The sequence below is a fragment of the Heterocephalus glaber genome, unplaced genomic scaffold, assembly GCF_053883595.1.
Source record: "Heterocephalus glaber isolate CG9 unplaced genomic scaffold, H.glaber_assembly_v1.0 deba00000071, whole genome shotgun sequence".
Classification (NCBI taxonomy): domain Eukaryota; kingdom Metazoa; phylum Chordata; class Mammalia; order Rodentia; family Bathyergidae; genus Heterocephalus; species Heterocephalus glaber.
The window spans coordinates 3,674,630-3,701,531 of NW_028258137.1; the positions used below are offsets into that span (position 1 = coordinate 3,674,630).

The 26,902-nt window shown below is 43.8% G+C and overlaps 1 protein-coding gene across 6 annotated transcripts in view; it reads right to left on the reverse strand.

Annotated features, from left to right (window-relative positions):
• Positions 1–618: 618 nt before the first annotated feature.
• Cdh13 (cadherin 13) overlaps positions 619–26,902 on the reverse strand; it is a 1,170,900-nt gene continuing 1,144,616 nt past the window's right edge. For 3 of the 6 annotated variants that reach the window (XM_087208695.1, XM_087208576.1, XM_087208617.1), the window contains 3 exons: positions 10,977–11,210; positions 8,353–8,569; positions 619–2,214 (listed from right to left, as the gene is read on the reverse strand). In XM_087208695.1, coding sequence (XP_087064821.1) covers positions 2,190–2,214; positions 8,353–8,569; positions 10,977–11,210 — 476 coding nt within the window. In that variant the 3' untranslated portion in view covers positions 619–2,189. Of the gene's footprint in view, positions 2,215–8,350; positions 8,570–10,976; positions 11,211–26,902 lie in introns of all 6 variants that reach the window. The other 3 variants (XM_087208541.1, XM_087208666.1, XM_087208500.1) reach the window with 1 other exon arrangement.

Genomic DNA, 26,902 nt, shown 5'->3' on the forward strand with positions numbered 1-26,902 from the left:
CTGCAGATGGCTCGAGCTCATGTTGGAGGGTGAGCTTCTGGATCGTTAGCTAGTGTGAGTCAGGCCGCTCGACAGTTGGCCATCTGAGGGTGCTTCTTGGTCGGTTCAAGGATGAGCATTCTCCTCTTGCCTTGCAGGAGGAGGGCAGAAGTGCATCAGGCAGGCCCATGGTTAAGCCCTGGAAGGCCAGAGGAGGGAATCTCTCGTGGTGTCATTGTGCAGGCTTAGATTCCCTTTCCCTGTACGGGGGCCGCACACCTGTGGAGAACAATCCTGTAATGTTTAAGGTGTGGCATCTCCTGCCTAGGCAACAAGACTTGTTCAAGAGTAGATCCCATGTCTTGGGACCATGGACACACAACTGGGCTTACCGTGGTGATCAAACCAAGGATGGTCCCGGGGATCCATGAGTATGCAGTGGACTTTACAGCTGACTATGACATGCCTAAATCATATCCTGAGGTGGACAAGGCGAGCCCAGTACCCATCCTGTGAGCTGGTGCTTCTGCACATGTACGTAACAGTGATGTGCAGGGGACCCCAGAAGTCCACAGATGTGCACTTCTGCATCAGCAACATTAGACACAACATAGAAATCAGAGAAGAGCTACTATCCAGCAGTTTTAACCACCAATACCCATTTATTTTAATGGAAAAAAAATCTCTGCATTCTATATGTTCCAAAAAGATTTACTATTGAAACAAATACAATATATGGAACTCTATCTGCATAATTCCACTACAACAAAGACAACATATGACTTCTACTTCCTACAGAAGGCCAACTGAAAAGCACAAGGGCAAACATAGATTGCATAAGAAAGCATGTGTGTGTGTGTGTGTGGTTAAAACCTTTAGTAAGCAACTGCATTAAAATATGCTAAGACACTTACCTTACCCTAGTTTGTGGTGAGCTCTAATAAAAAGCCACAGGCTGTCACTAGTTTTATTTGATAGAAAAATTTGGTGTGAGCTTTGATGGTTCACTTACCGCTTATCAACAAGAAGATAAACTTAGTACAAGCACTAACTTTCCTCTGACTTTTACATGCTCACAGAGTAAAAATCAATTACTTTTCAAACGTCATGAACATGTTTTATTTTCAGGTTTGCAAACAACGGTAGTCAATTCACACAAAAGGGTACTTTTAAAACTACCTGTATTTACTCTATTTTATGCCTGTATATATGAAACGAACAGTGGGTATGTGCATAAATGTATGTCTATACATGTGGGTATATATGTGTATACAAGATGGTACCTGCTGGCTTCTTCATGTGTACATTCGACCTCCAAGCTGACACCTGCAACTGCAACCTGCATACACTGCGGAGGGAGAGATTCTCTACCATGATCCGTGTCACCATAAGAACCAGTGGGACTATGGATTCAGGACGCATACAAATGTAGACGGGTGCCCATGAAAGAATAGTTCAGCCCTTTTCTTGGTACTTGATGGCAAGATCTCCTGCCCTACAGATTACCACCCTGGCCCAGGATCAGAGCGTTTGGTGGCAATGGGAATTGGTGGCAGTCTGCATACTAAAGACAAAGGACTCTTCGCTCTGCCCTCCTGTCTGTGGACCTGCCTGGCTGGCTGGTCAGCATTCAGCCTTCAGACTGAACATGGGCTGGTGGAGATGGAGCTTCATGGTAAAAGTGACCGCTCTGTGGCCTGCACTGTGCTGAGCTTTCTGCTGAGGTCCTGGGAGGCTCAGCTGTCTTAGGTTCTACCCCTCTCTGCTTAACCTTTTGAGGAAGAATGACATATCAAAACTAGGCTTCTCCTGTATAGTCTCTCTATATAAATACCGTGTATATACACATACAGATACTCATACATATACAAATACGAACCCACAGACACAGCTGGATGTGTGCAGCACTGGCTAGCAACATGTCAACACATCAGAAAAGTAGTCATTGTTCCTGCTCCCAGAAGGTCAAGTTATATGTCATGATCTTTAAACATTCAGCAAAAATTCAGAGGATTCCATTAATCAAAGGAGGAAAGAAGATGTTCTCAAAACGGTGAAGTACAGACTAAGTGAAATTGCAAAGAAAATGAAAATCAGAACAATTGAGGCCTAGTTGTGAAGTTCGAGATCTGTAAACGGCAATCTTCAGATTTGGATAGATTTTTTTCCTCTTTTTTTTCTCGTTGCTATGGAAACTTGGGAGTCAAGCTTCAGATGTCAGGAGTTCTCACAGACCTGAATGGAGAAGGCTCAGAGTTAGGTCAGGAATACCACAACTCAATTTAAAACATTTTAGCTAAACCCTGGATAAATGACTGACATGCTGTCACAAACATCAGATGTTTTTTACCCTTCCTCTAACATGACATCTGAAGATAGAATAAATACTCCTGGTGGTTTATGTCCTAAGAAGCTGGTCTTGGGGCTGGGGTTGCAGCTCAGTGGTAGAGAGTGTGGGCTCCATCCCCTCCACTAAGAAGCCAGTCTTCTCTGAAAATGCTTATGATGACGTCAGATGCCAAACATCTCCTCTGAGACCAACAGCAGCTATTAGTGCGGCTACACACTTGATCTTAGCCAAAAGGCCGAGAAGCGATATTATTAGTGTGGCTACAAATAAGCCTTATATCATGTACATTAGCACAGACATGCTGAGCTATGAATGACCTGATTCTATAGCTCACAGATTGATGACTGTCATATATATGACAGCAAGAGGCATATTGGTGGTTCTTCAAACATAGTATGTTAGTTTCCTTTTGCTGCTATAACAAGTGGTCACAAATGTAGTGGCTTGAAACAAAACAGATCTATTCTCTTCCAGTATTGCAGGTCACTGGCCTGAAATGAGTCATAATTATGCAGCTAAAAGAGTGAGCAGATCTGTGTTCCATGTGGAAGCTCCAGGAGAGAATCCACTTCCTTTCCTTTCTCAGCTGCTAAGAGCCCACCTGTATTCCTTGGATTGCTGCCCCTTCCTCCAACTTCAAAGACAGCGATGTTGCCTCTTCTGTCTCTCCAACTCCTAACTTAATCACACCTGCACAGTCTCTTGTACTGGGCAAGGTGACCTGTTGGCTGGTTCCAGGGATCAGGACTTCTTGGGGCCATCACTCACTCAAACACAGGTGAGAGGCTCTGCACTCCAGAGAGAAAACAAGGCATTGGGCGCAGAGGACTATGGGCTATGAGACCAGGTCACTCAAGTGGCATAGTCAGAATGACATCTGCGTAGGGTGAGTTAAGAGCCTGTATTCCATTTCCTGCTCATGGCTCCTCCCATAGGCCTATGGGAGGCGGCCCAGGGAGAATCCTGTTACCCCATCCATTCAGCTGGGTGAGCAGGGTGGGGTTGGGTGGGATGGAGCTTTGCCTGTCTAGGAGATCCAGATCCAGTTTAAAATGAAAAAAAAATTTTTTTTCTTTTTGTACTGGGGATTGAACTCAGGGCCTCTTGCATGCTAGGCAAGTGTTCTACCACTGAGCTACACCCACACCCCCTTTTGAATATTATTTTATTTAATTTATTTATTTATTTTGTACCGGGGATCGAACGTGGGTCCTTGCACTTGTGGGGCAGGCAGCGTTAATGTTATTTTGAGACAAGGTCTTGCTAAGTTGCCCAGGCTGACCTCAAACTTGAGTAGCTGGGAGAACAGCCGTGTGCACCTGCACTCAGAGCAGCGTTTTTTGCTCCGATCCCTTCTAAAGGGCTTCCATAGCCACGTGGTTCTCACAAAGAAGACCGCTGAACTCTGGACTGAGGAGTGGGGTCCACCAGCTGCAGAAACTCTCCCCATAGTCACGGTCACCAACGCTTCACTCTTGGGCCAACCTAGTGCCATCAAGAGGAGGGTGAGGAGGGATTCAGGGGTCCAGCTCAGCCCTGGTGGGGATGAGCCGGCCCTGCTGGCATCCAGCACCCCGCCCCCCCCAGGCTCTGTGCAACTCAGCGCGGCTGTGCGGGGAACCTGTTCTTTCAGTGTACAGTGATCGGGTCTCACTAGCCAACCGGCAAGACAGTTGTGCAGTGTGGAGTATTTCTGAAGAATTTTGTTTCAGATGTTCTCTTAGCTTAGGCTTGGTAAGGGGTCCTTTTTATTTTTTAAATGTCAAAAGCCATTTCTATTTCCAGGATGCCACAATGCTTTATATATCTATATCTATACCTTTCTGTGTAATGCTTCCAGTACCTATTTTTTTGCTAGAGACCAGTGCGAGGATTCTTGGTGTCTGTAGCGGTGACATTTGTAGCTGGACTCTGTGGCAGGACCATCCTGTGCACAGGAGGACACCCGGCCGCATCCCTGGCCTCTATCCATTAGGCTGCCACTGGCAGCCTCCTCTCAGTCATGATAATGAAAAATATTTCCAGACATTTCCAGCTGTCCCTCAGGGGGCAATGGTTTAAAAATTAGACCGAATAAAACCCACTAAATGAGTCTCTAGCCCTTTGTTTTCAAATTAGAGTCTCTGATTCCAGATTTAAGTCAATTTAAGCTCTAATGTAAATGATCCTACCTCCTGGAGCTGCTTGGGTGATGACACAGGGTAATCTATATAATTTATGTACAGCTCTGAGCTTGCATGTGTGTGGCTCATAGAAATCCCTCAAGGATCAACTGTCATTGTCCACGAAGTCCTACTGCATTAGGGACCACAGCTCCTCTGCAAAGTAGACTCAGGGCCAGCTGCAAGCAAGAAGACGGCTCGTTCTGCTCAGGGTCTCTGCCCACAATACAAAGGAGCAGACAACAGAAAGGAACTGAATATTGACGCACTCTAGGAAATCTAGAAGGGGCAAAATGTTCATTTGAGGAAGCAGACCAGTGTGGGGCTTGAGTGAGGGGGAGGGTTCAGGAGCCAGGGGCCACCTGGATTGGGGTGTGGGTGTGCAGTGCGAGCAGTCACCAAACCCAGCACTTTGTGCACTTACACTGGCGGGTCTGACTGTACGCAAGTCATAGCTTAATAAGACAAGATTACAATAGTTCAGCGGCCATCTTTGACGCAACTTAAAACTCTATTGTGATGGAGACTGTTCTTTAGTGCTTGACCACCATCTCCCCCAGATAGAGACATTTAATTCTGTTCTTGTTAAAATGGTTCACTTGATCTTCTTTTTCTATTCTTGCTATTTCGGATTAATTAGGCCTAACGCAGTGGTCAGAATGTCTCTTCCTAAGACTTGCCTGTGTTGAAGCACTCAGAATCGGGCTGGTAAACTACAGATGCGGTCTAATAAGGCACGGTTTGTTGCACTGAGTGGGCACAGAGGGAAGAATTATGCATCCCCTCAATGTCATCAGCACGTAATTTACACAGCAGAATTGACAGTAACAGTAATCCCATTTACATTTTTTATTACTCTCAATGCCATTAGTTTTATTTCCTTTACTTTCAGATGTCAAAGGAGGGTGTGCAGATCCTGCAGTTCAATTCTCAGTTGCAATAAAGCCATCTCCAGTGCCATGATACATGCAAATGTTTTATCATTTATTTCCATACTGGAGGCAGTTTGATGGCGAAGGCTGGCCTCCCTGCTTACTCACTGGGGACCTTTCTGAGAACCAGTTTTCGCATCCGCAAAGTGGAATCGGACCACAAACCAAAACAGAAGAAAGCCATAAACACTACGGCATTTGGTTAATGCTAGTCCATCGGATCTGCATATTATGTGGGGGGAGGAGAAACTTCATCTTTCCTTCCCATGCTGTATGGTCTGCTCTTACAACTACTGAAGTTTTATAAACAGCACTTCAACGTAAGGGTTGGCAAATTTTTTTCTGTAGAGGGTCCGTTAGTAAATATTTTCAGCTCTGCAGGTCATACAGTCAGTGTCTGTTCCAAGTACCCACTTGTGGCAGAGAGCAACCGCAGACAGCATGTCAGGAAATGAGCATGGCTGTGTTCCAATAAAGCTTTATTTATAAAAGTGGGTTGTGGGCCAGGTTTGGCCTGTGTGATGCGGTTTGCAGACCCTGCTTTAAAGAGACATCGAACAGGTTGTACCAGCTTACTTCCCTGATCCTAATATTCTTTCCAAGACTGACTGACTTGGAATTCTAACTTCAGTGATTTCACAAGACGCCTCCACCCTTAAATCTTGCCAAATTTAGTGTTAGTTAACTCTGTCTCTAATACTTCCCACTTGTAAAGTTTAATACCTTCCTGTCATATATAGGCTTTCATTCTGTAAGCTTCTTAATGCATTTTTGGAAGGCTGATGCTATAGAAATCTTCACACTACTAGTGTTGTTTCGTCCATAACCTAGACTTGCAGACCTTTGCCGGGATTTAAGAGTTTTGAGCACCCTCACTATTAAGTATCTTTACCTCTAAATTCACCTTCCTGCTCCCTTTTCCCACTGAACAGTAAACTGAGGGAACCATCATGTGTTCAGGGTGTGGAGCGGACCAGGGGGTGCTGTCAGAATGACCAGGAGGCTCTGTTTTAGGATAAATCACTCACTGGAGTGGTCCCAACTGTTAGTGCCTTAGAGTCACCCGGTAGTCCTTTAAAATGGACAGATGTCAGAGCCACACCTCCAGTGACAGGGTTTCCATTGGAATAGGGCCCAGGTGCAGGTGGATATGTAGTTAAAGGTCCCCCTGGTGGACTTCTGAGCAGCCAGAGTTGAGATCCACTCTTGTCTCCACAGTGGGTGCATACAAGGGTGACCTCCTGGGGCTCCGGTGATGACTTAGCAAGCCAGCCAGGCTGGCCAGCATCAGGGAAGCTGGTGAAGGGGACTGTCCAGCCCTGTCTAGAATCCAGGGCTAGGAATCTGTCAGCATCAAGTGTAAAGTGTTGCCATAAACACGGTACCTAAGCTGCTCCGGACTGCCCCTGCTCTTTGGTAGCCCTGTATCCATCTCTTGTGAGGCTTGGTTATTCCCCCCCTTACAGTCTCTACCCTTCCGTGCTCTGTGGATGACACTGTCTCCAACGTTACAAGAGAAGGTGAGGGGGCCCCCACTGGGGAGGCCTCTTGATTTCCATTACCTCTCCCTCAGTTCTCATGCAGGCATGGAGCCAGGAGCCCAGCAAGCTAACCAAGGCAAGTGAAGACAGAAGGGCCTGCAATGGGAGTGGGAGTGGGCAGCAGGGATGGTGCAGGGCTTTGGGTGTTGGGATCCCCTGTGCTTTGTGGCTGGAGGGTGTGGAAGGAGCTGTAGGGTGACAGGGATGGTGAAGGTGAGGTCATCAGTGTAGTGTGGGGAGAGGGTGTAGGTTGGGCGGGAAGGCGACTTGTCCTGCTGGGACCATGTGGGACAAGCAGGGACAGTGACGCACGGCTGGGCTTTTCCTTCACAGCTCTTCACACAGCTGTGGGGCCCTCCCAGTGAGCTTTACACACAGTGGACACCCCACAGTGAGACGTGTGGTCCCCACGGACCCGCTGACTACTGTCACCGGAATATAATGCCTTTTCTTCTCTCTGTCAGTTTCCTAACTCCTGAATTTAAAATTACAGCAGGGATTTCCCAAAAGGCAAATACCAAGGCCCCCAGTCTTTTGGATGGCAAGAGCTTATATTGCTAAGGTTAAAATTGGACTGCTATTGCAAACATGGAAAATATTTGACAAGTATCTATCCATCTTATGCTTACATTTACATTCCTGAGAGTAATAATTCATTTGTTTAAATGCTTCATTATGTAACAGTACTATTAGTCAGTGAAAAAGTGTGAATTATAAATTTATCTTTTTCTTCTTGGTAAGGTACTAGGGGTTGAACCTAGGGTCATCGCATTGAGCTGCATCCCCAGCCGTTTAAAACACAATTAGAAAAATCTGACACAGTGTCTCGCTGAGTCATGAGGTTTCCCAGTCTGGGGTCAAACTTGCAACCCTCCTGCCTCAGCTCCCCAGAGTGCTGGGATTCCAGGCGTGTGTCACCATACCCGGCTAAATTGATCTTTTCTTACAGCCCAACTTCCATCTGTGAATTCTCATTACTGCCCTTAAAAAGGCATAATGTCTACTTTAACCTTGTAAGAGATTACTCTGCACAGCACAGAGAGAAATAGTCCCTAGAGACACCAGTAACTGATCTGGGCACAGTTTTTTTAGCTCAAGTTGGGGGGCATGGGCAGGATTCTGTGTTTGTCTCCCAGTTTGCAGGAGAGCAGAGTGCTTTGGGACAGTTCCCCTCACAGGGCCAGCACGGGACTCTTAAGAGGCCTCTAAACATTAGCTGGAGCACTTTTATGTGTAAAGTTTTCTCTCGCACAAGCAGAAAACTAAAGATGAATGTTTCCTGTGGGATCAGTTTTCTTGGAATGTTATATGGGGAGCAAAATGCGTCTGTGACTGTGGTGGAGCTCACTTTCACACTGTGCCCGTGCCAGGGTTAGGCCAACTCACACACTAAATTGCAGAGCACGAGGACCAAGAGCGAGGTGAGGCTGAAGCGCAGGGTGCCTGCCGTGTTGCAGTCCACTCTGGAGTTCTTACAGGAGCACACCTGCACCCTGAGGTCTGTGACGTTCGTCATGGGTGGTTTCCCTGAATCTGTCACCATGATGGGCAGGTTGTAGTTGGCTTTGTTCAGATTCTGCAGAAGGCTCACCAGGGCGTGGGTATCTGGAAGGCAAGGACCCCCATGAGACAGCAGAAGACAGAACCGGGGAAAACAGGGAGCTTCTGGCTCTCTGAAACTGCTCGCCAGGGGCGCTGCATTTTAATTTATAATCATGAGACCATGTGCATTTAAATTAATTAATGTCGAGTAAAAAGACCAATGCAGTTCCTGGGTGGCAGAAGTCACATTCAGAGGCCCAGTGCCACACAGGACTTGTGGCTCTTGGGCAGGGCAGGGTGGGGACAGGATGTCTCCACCAGTGGGCCTCCTGTAGTTCTGTGCCTGTGGAATCAATTTCCAGCGGACCCACCCTTGTGAACGTCATGAAGTACTGAGAACCCCTCCTCCAAACTTATTCCACCTACCAAGAGCATTTTTAATGTTTGGAGAGTGAATGTGAAAAGCCACCAGCTCTAACCTGCCTAGGATGGACCCCAGTGCTTTGTCATGGAGAAGATGGCCTCTATAAACTATGTTTTGCTTGATCATTAGCCCACAGCCCTAGATCTGGGGGGAGAATTCACAGCCCAGAGGCTGGACTTTTAAGCTTTCCCCAATCCCATGTATCTGGGCTGTCTGTTACTCAGAAGTGCCCTCTCCTGGCCCGTGGCCTTGGGTTAGTCTCCTTTAGGCCGCTCAGATGACTGGGGATGTTTTTTTGAGACAGGGTCTCACTGTGAAGTTCCGGCTGGCCTGGAACTCACAGTACAGCCCAGGCTGGCCTTGAACTTGTGACCTTCCTGCCTCAGCAGCTGGAGTGCTGGTGTGATGGGCATGTGCCACCTTGCTTGGCACAGGCCTTTTACACAGCTCCTCTGGCGAACAAAACAGGCACAACAGAGAGGATTTAGAAGCCATTTATCTAACAAAATCAGGAGGGAGAACAAGTCTGAGGGCATGGAAACACAACCGGGGGTACCTTCCTCACCAGGAGGGGACCAGTGTGATGGCTGCCCTGCGACAGCACACTAACTGAAGGGAGGATTCCTGCTTCTCTCCTCCAGGAGAGGCTCTTAGACAAGAGCATCCAGTTGGCAGGAATGGTGATGATTATCCACATCTTACAGCCACAGAGACCAGAAAAGAAAACACAAACCCTCTCGGCCCAGGGAAGAACTGTTGTAATTAAAAATGATTGGTGTAGAGAGTTTATTCTTTAAAAAGCAATAAAATAGACACACAGGCAAACAGAATCAATAATAAGAGCGGTACTCATAAGATATGAGATAGGTTTGTAACAATAGATATGAGATTTTTAAGTAGAAGATTTTATGCACAATTGTACGAGGCAGTTTCAAAATATAATAAAAGGAGCAATCCCTGTGCCCTTCAGAAATCCCACCATGGATGCAAACAGTGAAACCGTCCAGGTGAAGAGCAAGATCAATTCATCGTTGGAGAATGAGGTGTCTGATGTGATAGCCAGTGAGACTTTGTTTCTGTTTTGTTTTGTTTTGCTTCTCCAGATGACAAGGTGAACTTATTTCAGCTGAGAAGGAAAATGGAGAGGCACTATGGATACAGGGATACTTCAAAATTCATAAGAGCAGGAATATTAGGTCAGATTTTGAATTCCACATGCCCTGTGGAAAGATTAGGAGAGAGACATTGCTTGGCAAGTTTCCTAAATGAGGCCAGATGTGGCGGCGCACGCCTGTAATCCCAGCACTCTGAGATCGGGCAGGAGGATCCCAAGCTTGAGCCTAACCCGGGCAATTTAGTGACTTACTTAGGCCCTGTTTCAAACTTTTTTTAAAAGGGCTGGGGTTGCAGCTCCATGCGAATGCCCTGGGTTCAATTCTCAACAGTGGAAAAATGTCTCATACATGAGAGAGAGGACGCAGGAAAGAGCGTCAGTCTTCCATGAAAGGTCACCATAGAGACAAGTTACATCCAGGGAGGCCTGCCACCTACGGGGAAGATCGGAGCTGCTGACACCCACGTGCCACTGTGCTTCAGTCTTTCATGAAAGTAGGTTAACCACAGAAGGGCTCTGCAAGGTGCTGCAGAAGCCCACACAGATACAGTTCCCTGGCTTTGTGATAGGAGACAGCAGAGCCAGAGGTGCATGGGGAGAAGCAACAGAAGATGGGGATGGTTGGCCAATGTTCTGTGGAAATGCAGAGGCTGGCTACACATGAGTCAGGAGGATGCTGGGGTCCAAGCAGACGCATCGAGTATGTGGTACAGAGGGCATTGGGGGGCGGGGGGCAGCAGCGGGGAGAGCTTGTGTGTATAAGAAACTGATAATCAGTATTTCCACAGACTGCATTCATTTGCTGGTAGGAAAACTTGGTATTTTACAATGTGTGAATAACCTAAACAATGTGGGAAGACGGGAGAGTGGAGAGGAAAGAGAAATGAAGTTCAAAGCAGAGACAAAGGGTGGAATGTTTGACCCAGACTTACTGTTGATCTTGGTGATCTTCCAAACTTTGTCAGGGACGGTTTGCTTATGAATTTCAAACTTGAAGGGATCTGTGTTTGGGTGGAGATCCTTGTCCGATGCTCCCAAGATGACCACACTGAGGTTTTTGGCATCATCGCAGACCTCGGCCACTGTGGGGTAGATGAAGGGCGCGTTGTCGTTCACATCTTCCAGGGTGATCAGCAAAGTCCCCGTGCCGGTGGCGGGAGGGTCACCTGTGAGAGAGGGGAGGATGGGAGGACTCCATCAGGATAACCAGGAAGTGATTTATCAGAAAGCAATTTCTGCAGTTTGTACTTAGCGCATCTTGCATTCAATATTATTAACAATTTCGGAGACAACCTACAGAATAGGAAAACATTTTTGCCAGCGATTCCTCAGACAGAGGACTAACATCAAGAATGTACAAAGTACTCAAAAAATATTAGACGCCCCCAAATAAAAGACCCAATCAAAAGGAACAGACACTGCTCAGAAGAAGATGTACAAATGGCCAATAAATACATAAAAAAATGATCATCATTGCTGGCTATCAGAGAAATGCAAATTAAAACTGCACTGAGATAATGTCTTACCCCAGAAAGAATGGCTATCATAAAAAAAATCTAAAAAGAACAAATACTGGTGAGGATGTGAGGAAAAACGAATTCTATTACATTGTTGGTGCAAATATAAACTAGTGCAACCATGATGGAAATCAGTGTGGACATTCCTCAGAAAATGAAGAGTAGAAATTATATTTGACCCAGCTGCCTCCCTCCTAGGGACAGTAGCTTTCCAAAAGAGCTAAGTCATCATATTACAGGGATACATGCACACCCATGTTTATAGCAGCACAATTTATAATAGCTAAATGTTGGAAACAAAGTGTATGTCCATCAACAGATGAATGGATAAGAGAAATGTGGTACAGTAGACCCTTGACTTACAAACTCAATTTGTTCTCGAGGGCTGATTGTAACTCAAGTTGGTCAACTAATGGTTCAGGCTCCTCTATACAGCCTTCAAAGTCTCTCCTGTACACAGGCAGATCTCAGTGTCCTTACAGAGATACTGGCCCAGGATTTCTCAATTAACCCCACACAGGAAAAGATGTTACAGTGTTCCTTCCAGAACTCTTTAAGGGTTAAATCTGTATCTGAGACATCTGGAAGCACAAGTGACTGGGATTTGGGTCATAACTCAAGACTCTGGTCGTAAGTTATAACTAAAAGTCTGGTCATAACCCAAATTGTTAGTATGTCAGGCCAGTCTTAATTCAAGGGTCCACTGTATTTATACACAATGGAGTACTACACTGCCATAAAGAAAGATTAACTTAAGACATTTGTAGGTAAACGGATGCAACTTGAGAACATCATGTTAAGTGAAATAAGTCAGACACACAAGCTTAAATGTTGCATGGTTTCTCTTATATCAGAAACACTATATACATATTTGCATACACACATAAATAGAAGAAAGATAAATAGGAAGCAGGGAGCATTTCAAATACTTCCCCAAATTATATATTCTGTTTTTTGTTTTTTTTTTTGGTATCGGGGATTGAACTCGGGTCCTTGCGCTTGCAAGGCAGGCGCCAGAACCACTGAGCTAAATCCCCGGCCCCATATTCTGTTGTTTTAAAAATATTTTAATATGTATGCTCATTTGTTTCACTTATACTAAAAGTTTATCTTAGTTCATTGAAAAGTTTGTGTTACTGTTCGTTTCTTTTTTGTCAGACTCTTTTTGGTTTATGTCTTGTACTGATTTGGAAGATAATGTTACACAGTGTAATAACTAGTGCTATTCTCTTGTTAGTTATAAAAATATGTTTTGTTTTTCATAAAATAAAAGTAAAAGAATAAAAAATATTAACAGTTAATCAGGAATGGTAATAATAGATTGCATTTTTGTATGAAGTTTAGTGGTTTATGAAGATTTAAAAAAATCATATCTGAGATTCTTGGTTGAAGTTCTTCAGACTTAATCTTTTACCTTTAGAATGCTAAGCTTCCGGTACAAAATCAGAGAAACTGAAAGTCACTCTAAAGCCCAGGATAGCAAAGTCAGCTTTTCCTCACTTATCAAATTAAAACTTTTAGCAAACAGCCAGGGATTCGCATATGTCTGCCCTATGGGGAGGGTGGAGATACCAGAGCAGGGACCAAGGTCGCTTTGGAGCAGCTCAGCTGGAAGCAGGGAGTTAACTAAGAAGCAAAAGGTCTGGTGGGGGGGCTCTCTTCTTGGGGGAGAATGATGTCAGGTGGCTGATGGGTCCATGGGGGTGAATGACCACACAACAGGGACAATTTAGTAAGTGGATCAGTGATGAGAAATAAAGTCACCTGCTGGCTGCTGGGGCAGTAGAGGCAACCATAACAGAATCTTTGGGCTTTACTTTTAAAGCCTTTTGTCTTTAATATTTCAGTTCCTGAAATGTTTTCCATTTTAGGGAACTTTATTTTTAAAAGCCTCTATAATCATTAATCTAATAATGTGTTTCACTTAAGGAAGGGTGTTCAGGACTGGGGATATGGCTTAGTGGTACGGCACTTGCCTAGCATGGATGAGGCCCTCAGTTCAACTCCCAGGACAGAAAAAATAAAGTAAGTAGCAAAGGATATGGCTCAAATTGACTTAAGTTTTCCTGACTTCATTTTCTGTCTTCTGTTCATGAGAGATTTGTTCTTGGACAAACCATTCATTAGTAGTTTCTAATTTTAATTTAGAAAACTTAGAGCCATATTTGTAGGTCACAAATTGTACGTGTGTGTATCTGCCTTATTCCCCACAAGATTTGACACACCCCTATAAAATTACTGTTTATACCGATGACCCCCGCCTGATGATGGTTCCACTCAGTGCATTTTCAGCTGAGGGCTCCAAAGCGTACCCCTACAAACATTCTGTTTGTTACTTTCAGTGTAGTACTTAAATATGCAAGCTATTCAAAGCTTTGTTATAAAATAGGCTTTGTGTTAGAGGATTTCACCCACCTGTATGCTAATGTTACTATTCTTAACATATTTAAGGTAGGATAGGCGAAGCTCTCCTGGGTTAGGTTTCTTAAACGAATTTTTGGATTATGACATTTTCAACTTCTGATGAGTTTATTGGGTTGTAGCCCCACCATAAGTTGAAGAGCAGCTGTAATTTTAGATAGTAGAATTACAGTACTAACCTAATGTGTGGCTCCATTTTCCTTTTCTTATTCCTATTTGCACTTACCCAGATTTTATTTTATCTCTTATTTATTGGCAAAGGTTGACTAACTCATCCACATGAAACCTGCATGTAGAAGAGATCAACTTTAACACAAACTGAAATATATTCACCGCATTTTGTTTGTGAGGAGTTTCTATGAAGAAAAAGTATTTGAGAAAGGAAGGCAGACAATTTAAGTGGTCAATAAGAAATATCCAGATTCCCATTTTTAAAGGTGTAACTTAAAGCAATGAGATGACGTTCTCCTAGTTAGAATACCTCACCCTGGGGAGGGAAGCAAACACTCACAGTTGAGAGGGACAGAAACGAACAGTCTTTGGAGACGCTTAGTGGTGCAGCAAGACCAATTCCCATCTCAGACTGGCAGTGCTCTGTCCACCACTTTCCCCTTGGAAGTGCTCCTTGCATGTGAAAATATGTATTCAAAGAAAATTCCAGCACGGAACAGCACCTGACTTTAAATTTCCCGCAAGTGTCCACCAACAAGGGAATCAGATGAGCAGGTTATTGCACTTTCGAAATAATGCCTACCTCTAGTGTCCTGGACAAATACAGTTCCTCAATGTTCCTCTAACACTTTGCTAAGGACATATAGTATTGTTTTCTTTTTCTTTTATTAGTGCATGTTTGGAATATGTAATATTGAAGCTCCTTTTGGGAACTGGTGCATGCATGTAACATGCCCTGACCATCGTGGATTCCTTCACTCCTCTCCCCCTTACCTCCCTCCTCTCTCCTATCTCATGCTTAATTTCTGAGATGCACGGTGAATTTTCTGCTATTGAATAGCGCGGGGGTTAGAAGAGCCTGGGTACTGGGTTGAAGGGAGAGGACAGGTGTCAAAGGCAAGGCAAGGGCCAGTGAGGCAGCCACTAGCCCTTTCTAGATTCAGACCTTTTCCTACTTACAGGGACAGAACATGCGGAGCGGACCTTGTGGCCTTTGGGCAGATGATGCCAAAAGGAGCCACACAACTGCTGCATGAATGAAGTCATGTGGCCAAGGAGCCAACTTCACTCCGCTTCTGGGCAATTTTATAGCCTATAGCTGTGCCCTGAGGGGGCAGGCAGGAAGCTCCATCACTCACAGAACCTTGGAGGTGACGAGAAACAGGGAGGATCACACGGTGTCCTGCCAAGCCCTCATTACGTGGCTCCCAGTGCAAAGGTACCAGGTGCCATCAGGTGTCTGGTTGCTCCTTCCCAGCAGGGCACATTGGAGGATGGCAAGGGGGCAAGGCTGGAAGGGCTGGTGGGGTCAGGGGGCCTTGGTTGTCACAACAAGGAACCGTGCTGGTTCTGTGGGTTTCACAAAGCCACCAGAGGATTTTCAGGAAAGCGTGTGTGACAATCTGATCTGACTCATTTCTGGAAAACATGCAACTGTACTGTTAGGAAATGCACATGTTGCTGGCATGGAGACCTGCAATGGATTAAGTGGGTCAGGGTATAGGAAGCTTGAGCAGGAGGGAAATGCCTGGCCTTGGTGATTAGGTGCTCATATGGGGCTGCCAGAGGAAAAGCAGGGGGAAGTAGAAGGACCATGGGACCAGCTTTGACTGTGCTAATGGCACCAGGTAGAAGTGGACGGCTTAGGAGAAATGCTGAAACTGAGTTAAGGCTGGGAAGCCATCACTGGATAGATGCTTTTGAAACCTTTCTGGAAAATTAGGTTCCCCAAGGTGAAAGTGCAGGATTCAAGAGGGGTGGAGCCCTTGGAAACCCCAAAGGTTTAAAGGTTTAAAGGACAGATGATGGTTTTGCAGAAGACAGAAAGGAAGTCAATTGCAAGAGGAGAAAAGGATTAACAGTTAAATATGTATGAACCCCCTAGGATGAGCAGCAGAAGCATGGGGATTTTGCAAGGACACTGCTCCTGGTGCCTTTTGGGAGAAGTTTCTGTTAATGGGGAAAAACCAGCTGGAAGGAAGCTGAGCAGGGACAGCAGCCACTCTTTACAGAGGCTGGTGGAAGTGTAAATGTTTCAACACTAAAAGATGGATTCAGAGTAAACATTCAAATAAACATCTGCTCAAATAGGAACACAAATGTAATTAATCTTCAGAGGATGGCTATTTCTAATAGTGGCATATCATCAACTTTTGTGAGCACAAGAAGTCCAAAGAAATGGATAATTACTTTGAAGTCGGTTTTTCACTGTCAGCGTTAGTCATTTGGCTAAATTTCTTTATTGAAAAATTATTTTTCTCTTTTTATTAAGCTAATTGAATATCTCAGAAGAATCCATTATATTTTTTCACTCTGAATATATTATGAAGTAAAGTCATTTAGTAGAATGGATGAGAAGGCATTGCAAGCATTTGAAATATGGCCAGAAAAGTCGGCCTTTCGTGAACTTAAATTATATCTCTGTCTTCCATTTCCCATGTGTTATTCCCAGACCAGCTGGTGATGTCTTTTTCCGAAGTCAGTAGAATGAGCTCGTTTCTTTGGGTGATGAGGTAAAGAAGGGCTGGATTCAAAATCCTCTGGTGAGAACTTTTCCAGTCCCCATGGCCAAAATGGAGAAAAGTTGTATGCAAAATTTAGATGTAAAATGTAATCCCTCTTCACAAGGACATTTGTATCCAAGAGTTTCTGGAGCCCAGGACTGGTGGGGCTTTTATGCATTTTCTAGATATTTAGCTGCAATGCAGTCCATCTTCCCAGCCGAAACCTCCTGAGCCTGGTCTTTACTTGCATTCTAGTCTTCTGAGCTCTGACTAGAATCTCCCATACAGTCCAGCCTAAGGTGTTCCAGCTATACATCTTCAGCTGTCATCTCCAAACTTTTCCTAATTCGTTCCCTTCCCACAAGCCAGCTCCAAAGGCTCTTCTTTATCCCTTCTATTCCCTTTTCCATCACCAGCCCTTAGTCCAGGGGATGATTCCATGACCAACTCTCAGAACCTGAGCTTTCATGGATTTTCTGTCTCAGTAGGGAAAAATCTTCAATCTGAACAAGCCACTGGGATGCAACATATGGGAGAAAGGCGCTTCCTCCCTTGGAGGAAGCCCAGGGGCTATGTACTATGTAGCCAGTTTAAAGATCAGAGGAAGCCCAAGCTGGGAATGTGGGGTGGGAAACTGGCGTCTATCCTTTCAGGGTGAGGGGTTGGCAGGGTTCCTGAGAAATGAACCATTACAGTCAGTGGGCCCCCACTGAGGCCGGGAGGTGGGCATCGTGATGGAAGATGTCACGAAGGACCAGCTGGTAGCACATTTCAGCTGCTTGGGCCTCTGTCACGCTATTGTGTGACTGCGAGAGACTGCGGTGGTTTGGATCTAAAATGTCACCCAAAGCCTTATGTGCTCATTCGTGGGACTTTCGGAAGCTGATTGGACTACGGGGGAGTAAAGCTGACTTGCTGTTGGAGGTGGGGTCTGGCTGGAAGAGGCGGGTCACTGGGGCGTGGCCTGGAAGGCTGTCCCGTATCTCCCTGCCCAGCTCCTCCTTAGACTCCCTCTGCCTCCCGTCCACCTTGCCTTGAGCAGCTCTCCCCCAACAGCCCCCTCTGCCACGAGGTCCTGGCTTGGAGCCACCAAACTGTGGACTGAAATCTCTGCAAACTGTGAGCTCTTTCCTTTAAGTTGTGGGTGTCCAGTATGGTGTCTCAGCAATGAGAGAGTGACTAAGACAGAGATATTTTGGGGGGTATTTTTATTTTATTAGTACATGTTTGCAATTCATGCAGTTTACAATCATTTTGGGGAGTGGTTACATGTACATATCACAGCTTATTTCTTTTTTTTTATTGCCTTCCTGTTCCCACCCCCTCCCTCCCTCCTTCTCCAATTTCCCTACCCCATTTTTCATTCTTGTTGATATTATTAGGCTTAGCTCATGTTACAACACATAATGTTTACATTAATTGAGGATATTAGGTTCCTGTGCATGGCATATCTTTATTCTACTTATTTCCCCTTCCCCTGCTTTTAACCCCTCGCACGTTTTCCCTTGGATCACTTCCCTATTGCAAGAGATCCATCTCTCAGTCCTCTTCTATCAATCCTTTATTATTATCTCTGTGCTTTGCTTCACTCAGATGAGAGATACTATATGTATTTAAACTTGTGTGTCTTATTTTACTCAACAGTATATTTTTCAGGTGCACCTATTTTCCTACAAATGTCTCAAATCTGTCATTCTTTATAGCAGAATAGTATTCCATTATATATAGATACCACATTTTCTTTATCCAATCATCTGTTGATTTGTATATCGGCTGTTTCCAGGATTTAGCTATTATGAGTTGTGTTGCTATAAGTATAAGTACATTGGTATGCATGTATTGTTGTACTATGATGTCTTACACTCTTTGGGGAAGATACCTAGCAGGGGGATTTCTGGGTTGTATGGAATTTCTCATTTCAGTTCTTTGAGAAATCTCCATACTGATGTCCATAGTGGCTGTACCAGTTTACACTCCCACCAACAATGCAGTAGGGTTCCTTTTTCACCATGGCCTCACCAGCATTTGTTATTAATTGATTTTTTAATGATTGCCATTCTTTCTGGAGTAAGATGGAATCTTAGCATTGTTTTAATTTGCATTTCTTTAATGGGCAGAGATGTTGAGCATTTTTCATGTATTTGTTGGCCATTTGTATTTCTTCCTCTGTGAACTATCTTCATTTCTCTTGCCCATTTCTTGACCAGATCTTTAATTTTAGGTAATTTAATTTTTTTGAGTTTTTTGTATATTCTAGATATTAGTCCTCTGAGTTGGTTGGCAAAATCTTTTCCCATTCTATAGGTTGTCTCTTCACTCTACTGATTGATTCTTTTGCTGTAAGAAGCTCTTTATTCTGATATAATCCATTTGTTGATTCTTGCTGTTATTTCTTGTGCAATTGAGGTTCTGTTCAGAAAATCCTTTTCGATACCTGTGTCTTCCAGTGCTCCTGACCTGACAACTCTTGCATTCTGCATGTGCCTAAAACCAGCACCATGTGGATGATGCCAAGGTCTGCTGCTAGATGTAGCTGAAGCCAGGCTTTCTTCTCTCAGCTGTAGGAGTCGAGTGCCTATGAACCAAATCCTGAGAAAGAACTTCCCTAGGCTGCTGCCATTCTGGAACATGGTGCTCTGGGGCTATCTTTTACTTTTGCAACTCTGAGGCTGCAAAGGGTGGGGTTCTGCTGCTTCTTGCGACGCCCTCAGGCCATTCTGTTCTTTCTCAGGAATCAAGATCTCCTCTGGTCTATTTTTGTAGGCTGCAACTTTATTGGAGCTTCCTTTCTGGCCAAACTCAAAACATTTTAAATCATTCTGCTGGGCTCTTTGCTCTTGATTCTCAATATAAATCCGGCAAAAAGCCCCCAACAGTAGCCATGCCACTGCTTCAACATTAGACTTCCTTGAAATTTCTTCTGCCAGATGAATTAGTCCCTTAATCTCAGTCTCAGGCAGTCTCTGGACAAAAGCAAAATGTAGACAAGCTTTCTGCCAAGGCACAACATACATCATCTGGAGTCCAGCAGCCAGTGCAGTCCTTCTTCCCAGCAGAAACCTCCTGAGTCTGGTCTTCACTTGCCTTCTAGTCATCTGAGCTCTTAGACTCTCCCATGCAGTACAGCCTAAGGTGTTCCAGCTATACATCTTCAGCTGGCATCTCCAAACCTTTCCTAACTCATTCCCTTCCCACAAGCCAGCTCCAAAGCCAAATGGCCAGGTAATGTCCCAGCAATGACCCCACTTCTCTGGTGCAAAATTCTGTGTTAGTTACTTTTTCTCTCTTGGTGGTCTGAAGGTAGCAGAGCAACAAGGAAACCAATAAGTGACCTTAACAGCATCTTTTTGTCCCTTTTATCTTATCCAGACTATTTAGGACAGATAGCACTCACATCCTTAATCCTAGTGTCCTTGAGTCTAGCATTGAATCAATCCCAGATTCATACAGTCTAAATCCAGCCACCTCTGAAAAAGTCCCATCTCTGACTGCATGGGGCTTTGGAGGGACATCTAGACACAAGCTTCTGGCTCTGTGGCTCCACTCAGCACTAATAGCATGTGAAGACTTCAGTGTGTTACAGGACCAAGAGGACCAAAAGGTCCCCAGGTTTGGTTTCAAGCACAGACCATTAACTTGATGTCTTCATGGTGAGCAATGTAATGGCTCACAGCATGGCTGCTTTGGCCACTCATGCTCAAGCCTGGTCTTCTCCACACTGGACTGGCCTGGCCCAGCCTTTGTCTGCTTGGCTCACAATTCTCCACTCCAGTTTGTGGGCTCTTGGTTTGGAGGGCAGGGGTGCATTTTCTAAAAGAAGAAAGATGCTGAACTTAAGGCAGGGGAGGATGTGGGGAGAGAAAGGGCACCCCCACTGTTAGGTAGATCAGGAAAAGGCCATGAAAGCCAGGTGGGTTTCTGGTTCAGGCTTTTGAGGTCCTACTTCCTCTTTGCAGAAGAGAAATCAGGGACTCAGATTAAGTCAGAGAAGCCGAGTTGTACCGGGCTGTCCTGGCCTTGCAGTGATGTCGTGAGTGTGGACGTTAATGAGAAACAGGGCCAGCCTTTCTTTTTTTTTTGGTACTGGGGATGGAACTCAGGGTCCTTGCGCTTAGGCAGCAGGTGGTGAAACCAGAGTTAAACCCCTGGCCCCCTAGCCTTTCTTTTTGACGTTTTTCATCTCAGGAATTTTATTTTACTCAGAATTGTCACCAAAGAGGATTTCTACTTAGCCAAAAAGCACTGAGCTTTTTCTGCCAGGTTCCATTACTCAGAGACCATATGAATAAGCTTTATATTTTGTGGCTAATAGACACAACTAAAAACAGTATGGTCCTAATTAAAAAATGGATGTATGATTGGAAAAAGATTAGAAAGGAATATATTAAAATCTAAGTGGTGATTATCTCCCCAGGTAATTAGCATTAAAATAAAACTTTTCTCTATTTTTAATTTTCTTTACAATAACTGTGATTACTATAATAATCAGAAAGAAAACACTAAACTCAAAAGTTATATAGGGATTAAAATATTTTTCCAACTGTTTAATTTCTTTTCTTTTACTCTTTATTTTCTACAGCAAATTGATTTTTAGTAAATGTATGGAGTTATGTACCTGTCACCACTATCTACTTTTAGGATATTTTCACCACCTCCAAACCATCTGTATTAACTCCATATCCATTCCCAAGCCCTGGCAATCACTGATCTGTTTTCTATCTGTCTAGATTTGCCTATCCTGGACCTGGCATGTAAATGGAGTAATAAAATATGTAATCTTTTGGAATCTGGATCCTTTCACTTAGCATGTTTTTAAGGCTCATCCATGTTACAGCATGTATTAATTAGCACTTTGTCCATTTTTATGGCCAAAGAGTAATCCATTGTATGGATGGACCATATTTTGGTTATCCATTTGCTAGTTGATGGACATGACGTTGCTTCTCCTTTTTGTCTGTTATGACTCATGCTGCTATCCACACCTGCATACAAAGGACCAGATATGACATTCCTAGAACAATAAGATAAGACTCCAAATGCATCTCCCAAGAGGGTTCCCTTAGATGACAGGATCCCTGGCACCCCCAGACTGATTGGGCCGATTTCATATGCACAGAATGTTAGCAAGAACTTAGCTCCTGGTTTCCTCGAATCACTTCCAGCAGCATGCGCTACGAATCATGAGTACAAGTGTTGTGTGCAAAGTGTGCAATGTGTGCAAAGTGAGGATGCCCCTGTGAAGAATAAAGTGGAGGGAGGGAGGGGAAGAAAGAAAGTAGAAAGTTGGTCTCTTGAGCTTCATAGAGTCTGAGCTTCAGGATTCTGCTCAGTCCCAGCAGATAACTGAATTCAAACCTCACTTATCTCATCTGCGGAAGGAGAAGCCATGTGAGGGGCCAAGTCTGTGGACATGGACTCAGAGCAGGGACAGTGAGCGAGATCTCAGTTAGGGTCTCATGGAAGCTTGAGGGCCCAATTCTGGGAGGACAAACAGAAGGACTGACCAGTGGAAAAGAGCCGAAGTCATAGAGGTGCTGAGCATGGCAGGCTGGTTTTTGAGGCCGTTTATAGGGGTACAGTGCACAGGCGAGGCCATCTCCTGTCCCCAAATTCCTTCTGTGTGTCTGCTGAGCCTTCAGTCAGCAGCCATGAGCAAATAAATGCCATGTCTTTCACTGCCTAGGACTAACCTTGCCCTTTCCTTTAAAGCTGAGAAGAAGTCAGGTTTTTCTGGAGGGTTGTCCTTTGTGTTATTTTGTTTATCTCTGTGTTCTATTTATTATAGCTTTTTGGCATCAGTATTTTACTTACCATTTTAGCATGTGCCCCTTAAGCTGAGAACCTCAATGTCTTTTACATCACAAGCATTTTTTATTGCTTTGTTAATAGACATCTTGATAACTTCATTTTAGAAAGCGTATATACTGAAAAAATTTAATAGTACACCACCAAAAAAATCCTTGGCAGAAAATAATTTTGCAAAATGTAATGCTAGTTTTCCATGTGTAGTATTTAATGTAGAACTAAAGAAATTAGCCATATAATTTGGATTTTAAAATTCTTTAAGAAAAGACAATAATCTGAAGCTAAATTGTTTATTTTAAAAATACAACTTTTTGGCTTGTTTTGGTGTCTATTTTGCTAACTTTAGAGAAAATGAAAAAACAGGGCAGGAATTGACCTGGAGGCCATGTTTAAACATGACAGTTTCATTTTACTTTTTCAGTCAATACAGTAATCCTTTGCTGGGACCCTGCCCTCTGCCTAGCTGGTCATGCACAAGATCCACAGTGCAGGGACCTGTGCTGGGGACGCTAGGAAGTGCTGAGGAGTGGATGCGGGGCTCCAGCAGGAGTGGGGTAGCTATTTTGTGAGATCAAGGACTTTAGCAGGATGGCTTTGACAGGAGGCAGAGGGTGCTGGAAGCATAGGAAGGGGTGGATCTGAGTGAGGGGCGCATGCACAGGACGACCACGAGGGTGGGAGAAGGCAGGCAGGATGCAGAGCAGAGGCAGCCTCAGGAGGCTGATCAGTGGCTGATGACTGGGCTGAGTGCTGGGGTAGGAGCCTTGCAGAGGATGGGTTCTAGCCTGGGGACTGGGCTGGTGCTGAAACTGTTAGCAAGCTGGGCACTAGGTGACACAGAGCAGGACCAGCTAAAGGCAGGACGAGCTGAGCTGCTATACATGGGTGTGAATGGCAGCATTTTAATGTCCCAAGCAATTTCTTTCCTATAAGAATGAATGAAAATTTTATGTTTAAAATGGTTCATTTGGAAATGTCCTGTTTCCAGGTAGATGGATGTTAGCTTCTACCTCCCTCGATATGGGCTGTCTGCATTGATGCCCACATTGCAGTTGGCATTTTTGCATTACTTTTCTAGTGCAGTGCCCTACTCTGGGTAGAGGCTTCTGTGGCCCATCGCTTCCCTAGAAAAATGCTCAGCCCACCGCTGAGGGTGGACACAGATCACATCAGCCATGACTCAGTTCAAGTTCAGTTCACTTAAACATTTCTGAGGTGCTCACTAGGTTGCAAGAATTTTGCATGCACGATTTCTAGTTCTCATAACAACCTAGCAGGCAGCCTCCCTCTGCAGGCAGGGAAACTGAGGCTGAGAGAGCCTAAGTCTCATGCCTGTAGTTGCCCTGGTGAGATGGGGAGCCAGGCTCATTCTGGTATCTCTGACTGCAGCGTCTCAAGACCCCAAGAATTCTTTTCTTTTTTTTTTGGTACCGGGGATCGAACTTGGGTCTTTGCACTTGCGCAGCAGGTGGCGAAACCACTGAGCTAAATCCCCACTCCCCAAGAATTCTTTCATTGTGCCATTTTTCTCAGTGACAAAACTGTAGCTGATATTTTCAACTTGATTGATATTTTACTGTACTTGAAATAACATGGAATGATGGCTGGGTCTTCAATTTATTTTTCTTCCTCAATTACTATAACAGCTAAGATAAGGGGTGTTAAACTGGCTTAATTGGGTTGCCATCATAACTAATGGCTTGATTTTATCCAAACTAGCATCTTTCAAGTAGAATCAATCTAACTAATCTTCCTCAATCCCCTGTGTAGTCTAGAGCTTGGTTGATCTATGAAAAGAAAAAGCAAAGACTGGGTCTCTTTTGAAGTTCAGATCCTCTCTTGTCCTTGGTTTGGGGCTCTGTTATTATTCAGTGGTTTGGTAGTCATTTCACTATGGGACTGAATGGCATTTTTCTTCCTTTAATCAATCTAAATATACTTTGAACAATATTTCACTGTTGAATCAGTGGCATTTTCGGGGCATCTATCATATAGGGGACTAAGGAGAAAGACAGATTGGAACATGATATATCTTAGCCTACAAAAAATTGTAATCTTAGTCAATTCCATTCTAATTTTATAGCTGTTATACTTGCTTCTATATCTTTGTGTCTTCTTGGTAGACACATTTTTCATGAAGAGACTCAAACATACTTTATACAAGTTGCTAATTCATGAGAACGGGCTGCTGAATTTAGTGGTAATTTGGCTTGCTTTTTATGCTCTGACCCTCCTCCTCTTTCAGATGGAAATAGATGAGAACACAACACTCTTGGTAATCATGGAAAGATTTCAGATTGAACCTAGAGATGCTGTGGACTTCCTAGTTCATATGCACTGAGCCTTAGGAAGAACTGAGATTCACTTTTTCTTTCAACATTCTCTGCATAGCATGCGTGCTGGACACTTGGGTGTACTAGAGGAAGATAGTAATCTGAATCCTATACAGCTTCTGAACAGAAGGGGGAATGAAAGATGGTGTTACAGGTGAGAAGGAGGCAGGAGGACCAGCTGGATGGAGCCTGGAGCAGGAGGTGGCACACCAGAAGCAGCAGACAGCCATGCCTTTCCTGCCCACAAGCATCCCAGTGGGGCTCCAGAACTCTTACAAGAAATCACTCATGACAGTTTTCAGCCCACAGAAGACAGTGAGACTAACTTTTGACCTTCTTGGTGATCACCTGAGCAGGAGCAGTCATCACACGGAGATTTGGCCAGTGCTAATTGCTACTACTTTGTCCTTTTGGGCACATTGCCCAAAAGATTGCATTTTATTGCATTCCTGAATGCTCTCTTTCTAGGTTGGTATTTTCATTCACAGTTATTATTTTTTCTTTCTTAAGACTGGACAGCAATTCTGTGCTCATTGAAGTCTTTAATAAGAGTTTCCGGGCTCTGAAGGCACTATCTTAACCTTTTCAGAAAATCTGGACCATACAAGGCAAATGGTGATATTCATCTCTAAAGATAAAATGCTTGCCAGCATTAAAGGTCGTATCTTATTAATATATAGGATTAAAGGCTTTACATGCCAAATCATTTAACTGTAGCCAGTTCTGATTTAACAAAACAAAAGCATTTCAGTTATACTGAAATGACATTCTCAGGTAATTTGTAGCCCATTAAAATTTATAACAGTTTAAGAAAAGTACCCTGAATGTTCTGTCTGTTAACAAAGCATCTTTTTCTTCCCAAATCATCTACAAAATGGTCTTTATCAATATTATTATGCAGCATGATTCTAGACTTTATTAACAGGTTTGTGGCCCCAGGAAATGGGTACAAAGGATTCTATTTCTATTAACCTCAGATTCCCAGCCCTAGCATATCTTTTTGCATTACTCCATTCTAATTTCACAGTTTCAGCCTCTAAGGGGTTCCTAAAAGAAAATATTCATTTGGTTCTGTTTTATGTTTGTTCTGAGCTGAATAAGTGGAGCAGCATGTAGCAAGCTATGATGATGTCACTTCTGCCTTTTGCAAGTGGGGACTGCAGGGGGCATGCTTTGCTTTGTTTTCTCTGCAGAAATCCCATCACTCTCCTTTCCAGCAGAATTGATTCCATCAGCAGTTGACGACTGTCCTTTTTTTGGGATAATAAGACGCTGAGTGTCTGTCTGTAGGGTAAGCAGACACTTAGAGAATATATGAATGGTTTTAGTGCTCCAGCTGACTGGGTACATGCTCTCTCTGTGGCCATCCATTTCTAGGTTCTTATTCAAACACAGAAACGTTCACATATCATGCATACATAGGTTGAAGAATTTTCACAATCTGAACACACCCATGCAATCCAGCACTAATAGATCAAGAAACTCATTCAAAAGTAATCTCATAGCTGTGATTCATTTCAACCCTAGTTTGATCTTTATATAGACAGAATTATTTATCAGTGGTCTTTTGTTTCCACATTGTTTTGCTCAACATTATGTTTGTGAGATTCATCTGTGTCTTTGTGAATAGCTTCAGATCATTCTTTTTCTACACTGTATGACTGTACCACGATTTATTCTACTTTTGCTGAGCATTTGGGTAATGTCCAACTTGGGGTTCCTAAGGATAGTCTTGCTATTAACATTCTGGCATTGTGTTTTGGAGAACACATTTATTGTTGGCCATGTAATACTTAAGTGTGCAATTCCCAAATGGTAGGGTACTATATATCTGCTCCACATTAGTTAATACTGTTTCTAAAATGGTTGTACCAAGTCACACTTTTACTGGCTGTGTTAAGAGAGTGCTGATTGTTTTATATCCTGGCCAACACATGATATTTTCCATCTTTTCCTTTCTGCCATTTTGTAGAAGCACTACTATACTGCATTTCATTATATTTCCTTGATTAATTTATATTTAATTTAAATTTGTATAATGTAATTTATATACTCTTGATTAATTAAATAGATCATCTTTTCATGTAATCATTGACATTTGCATATC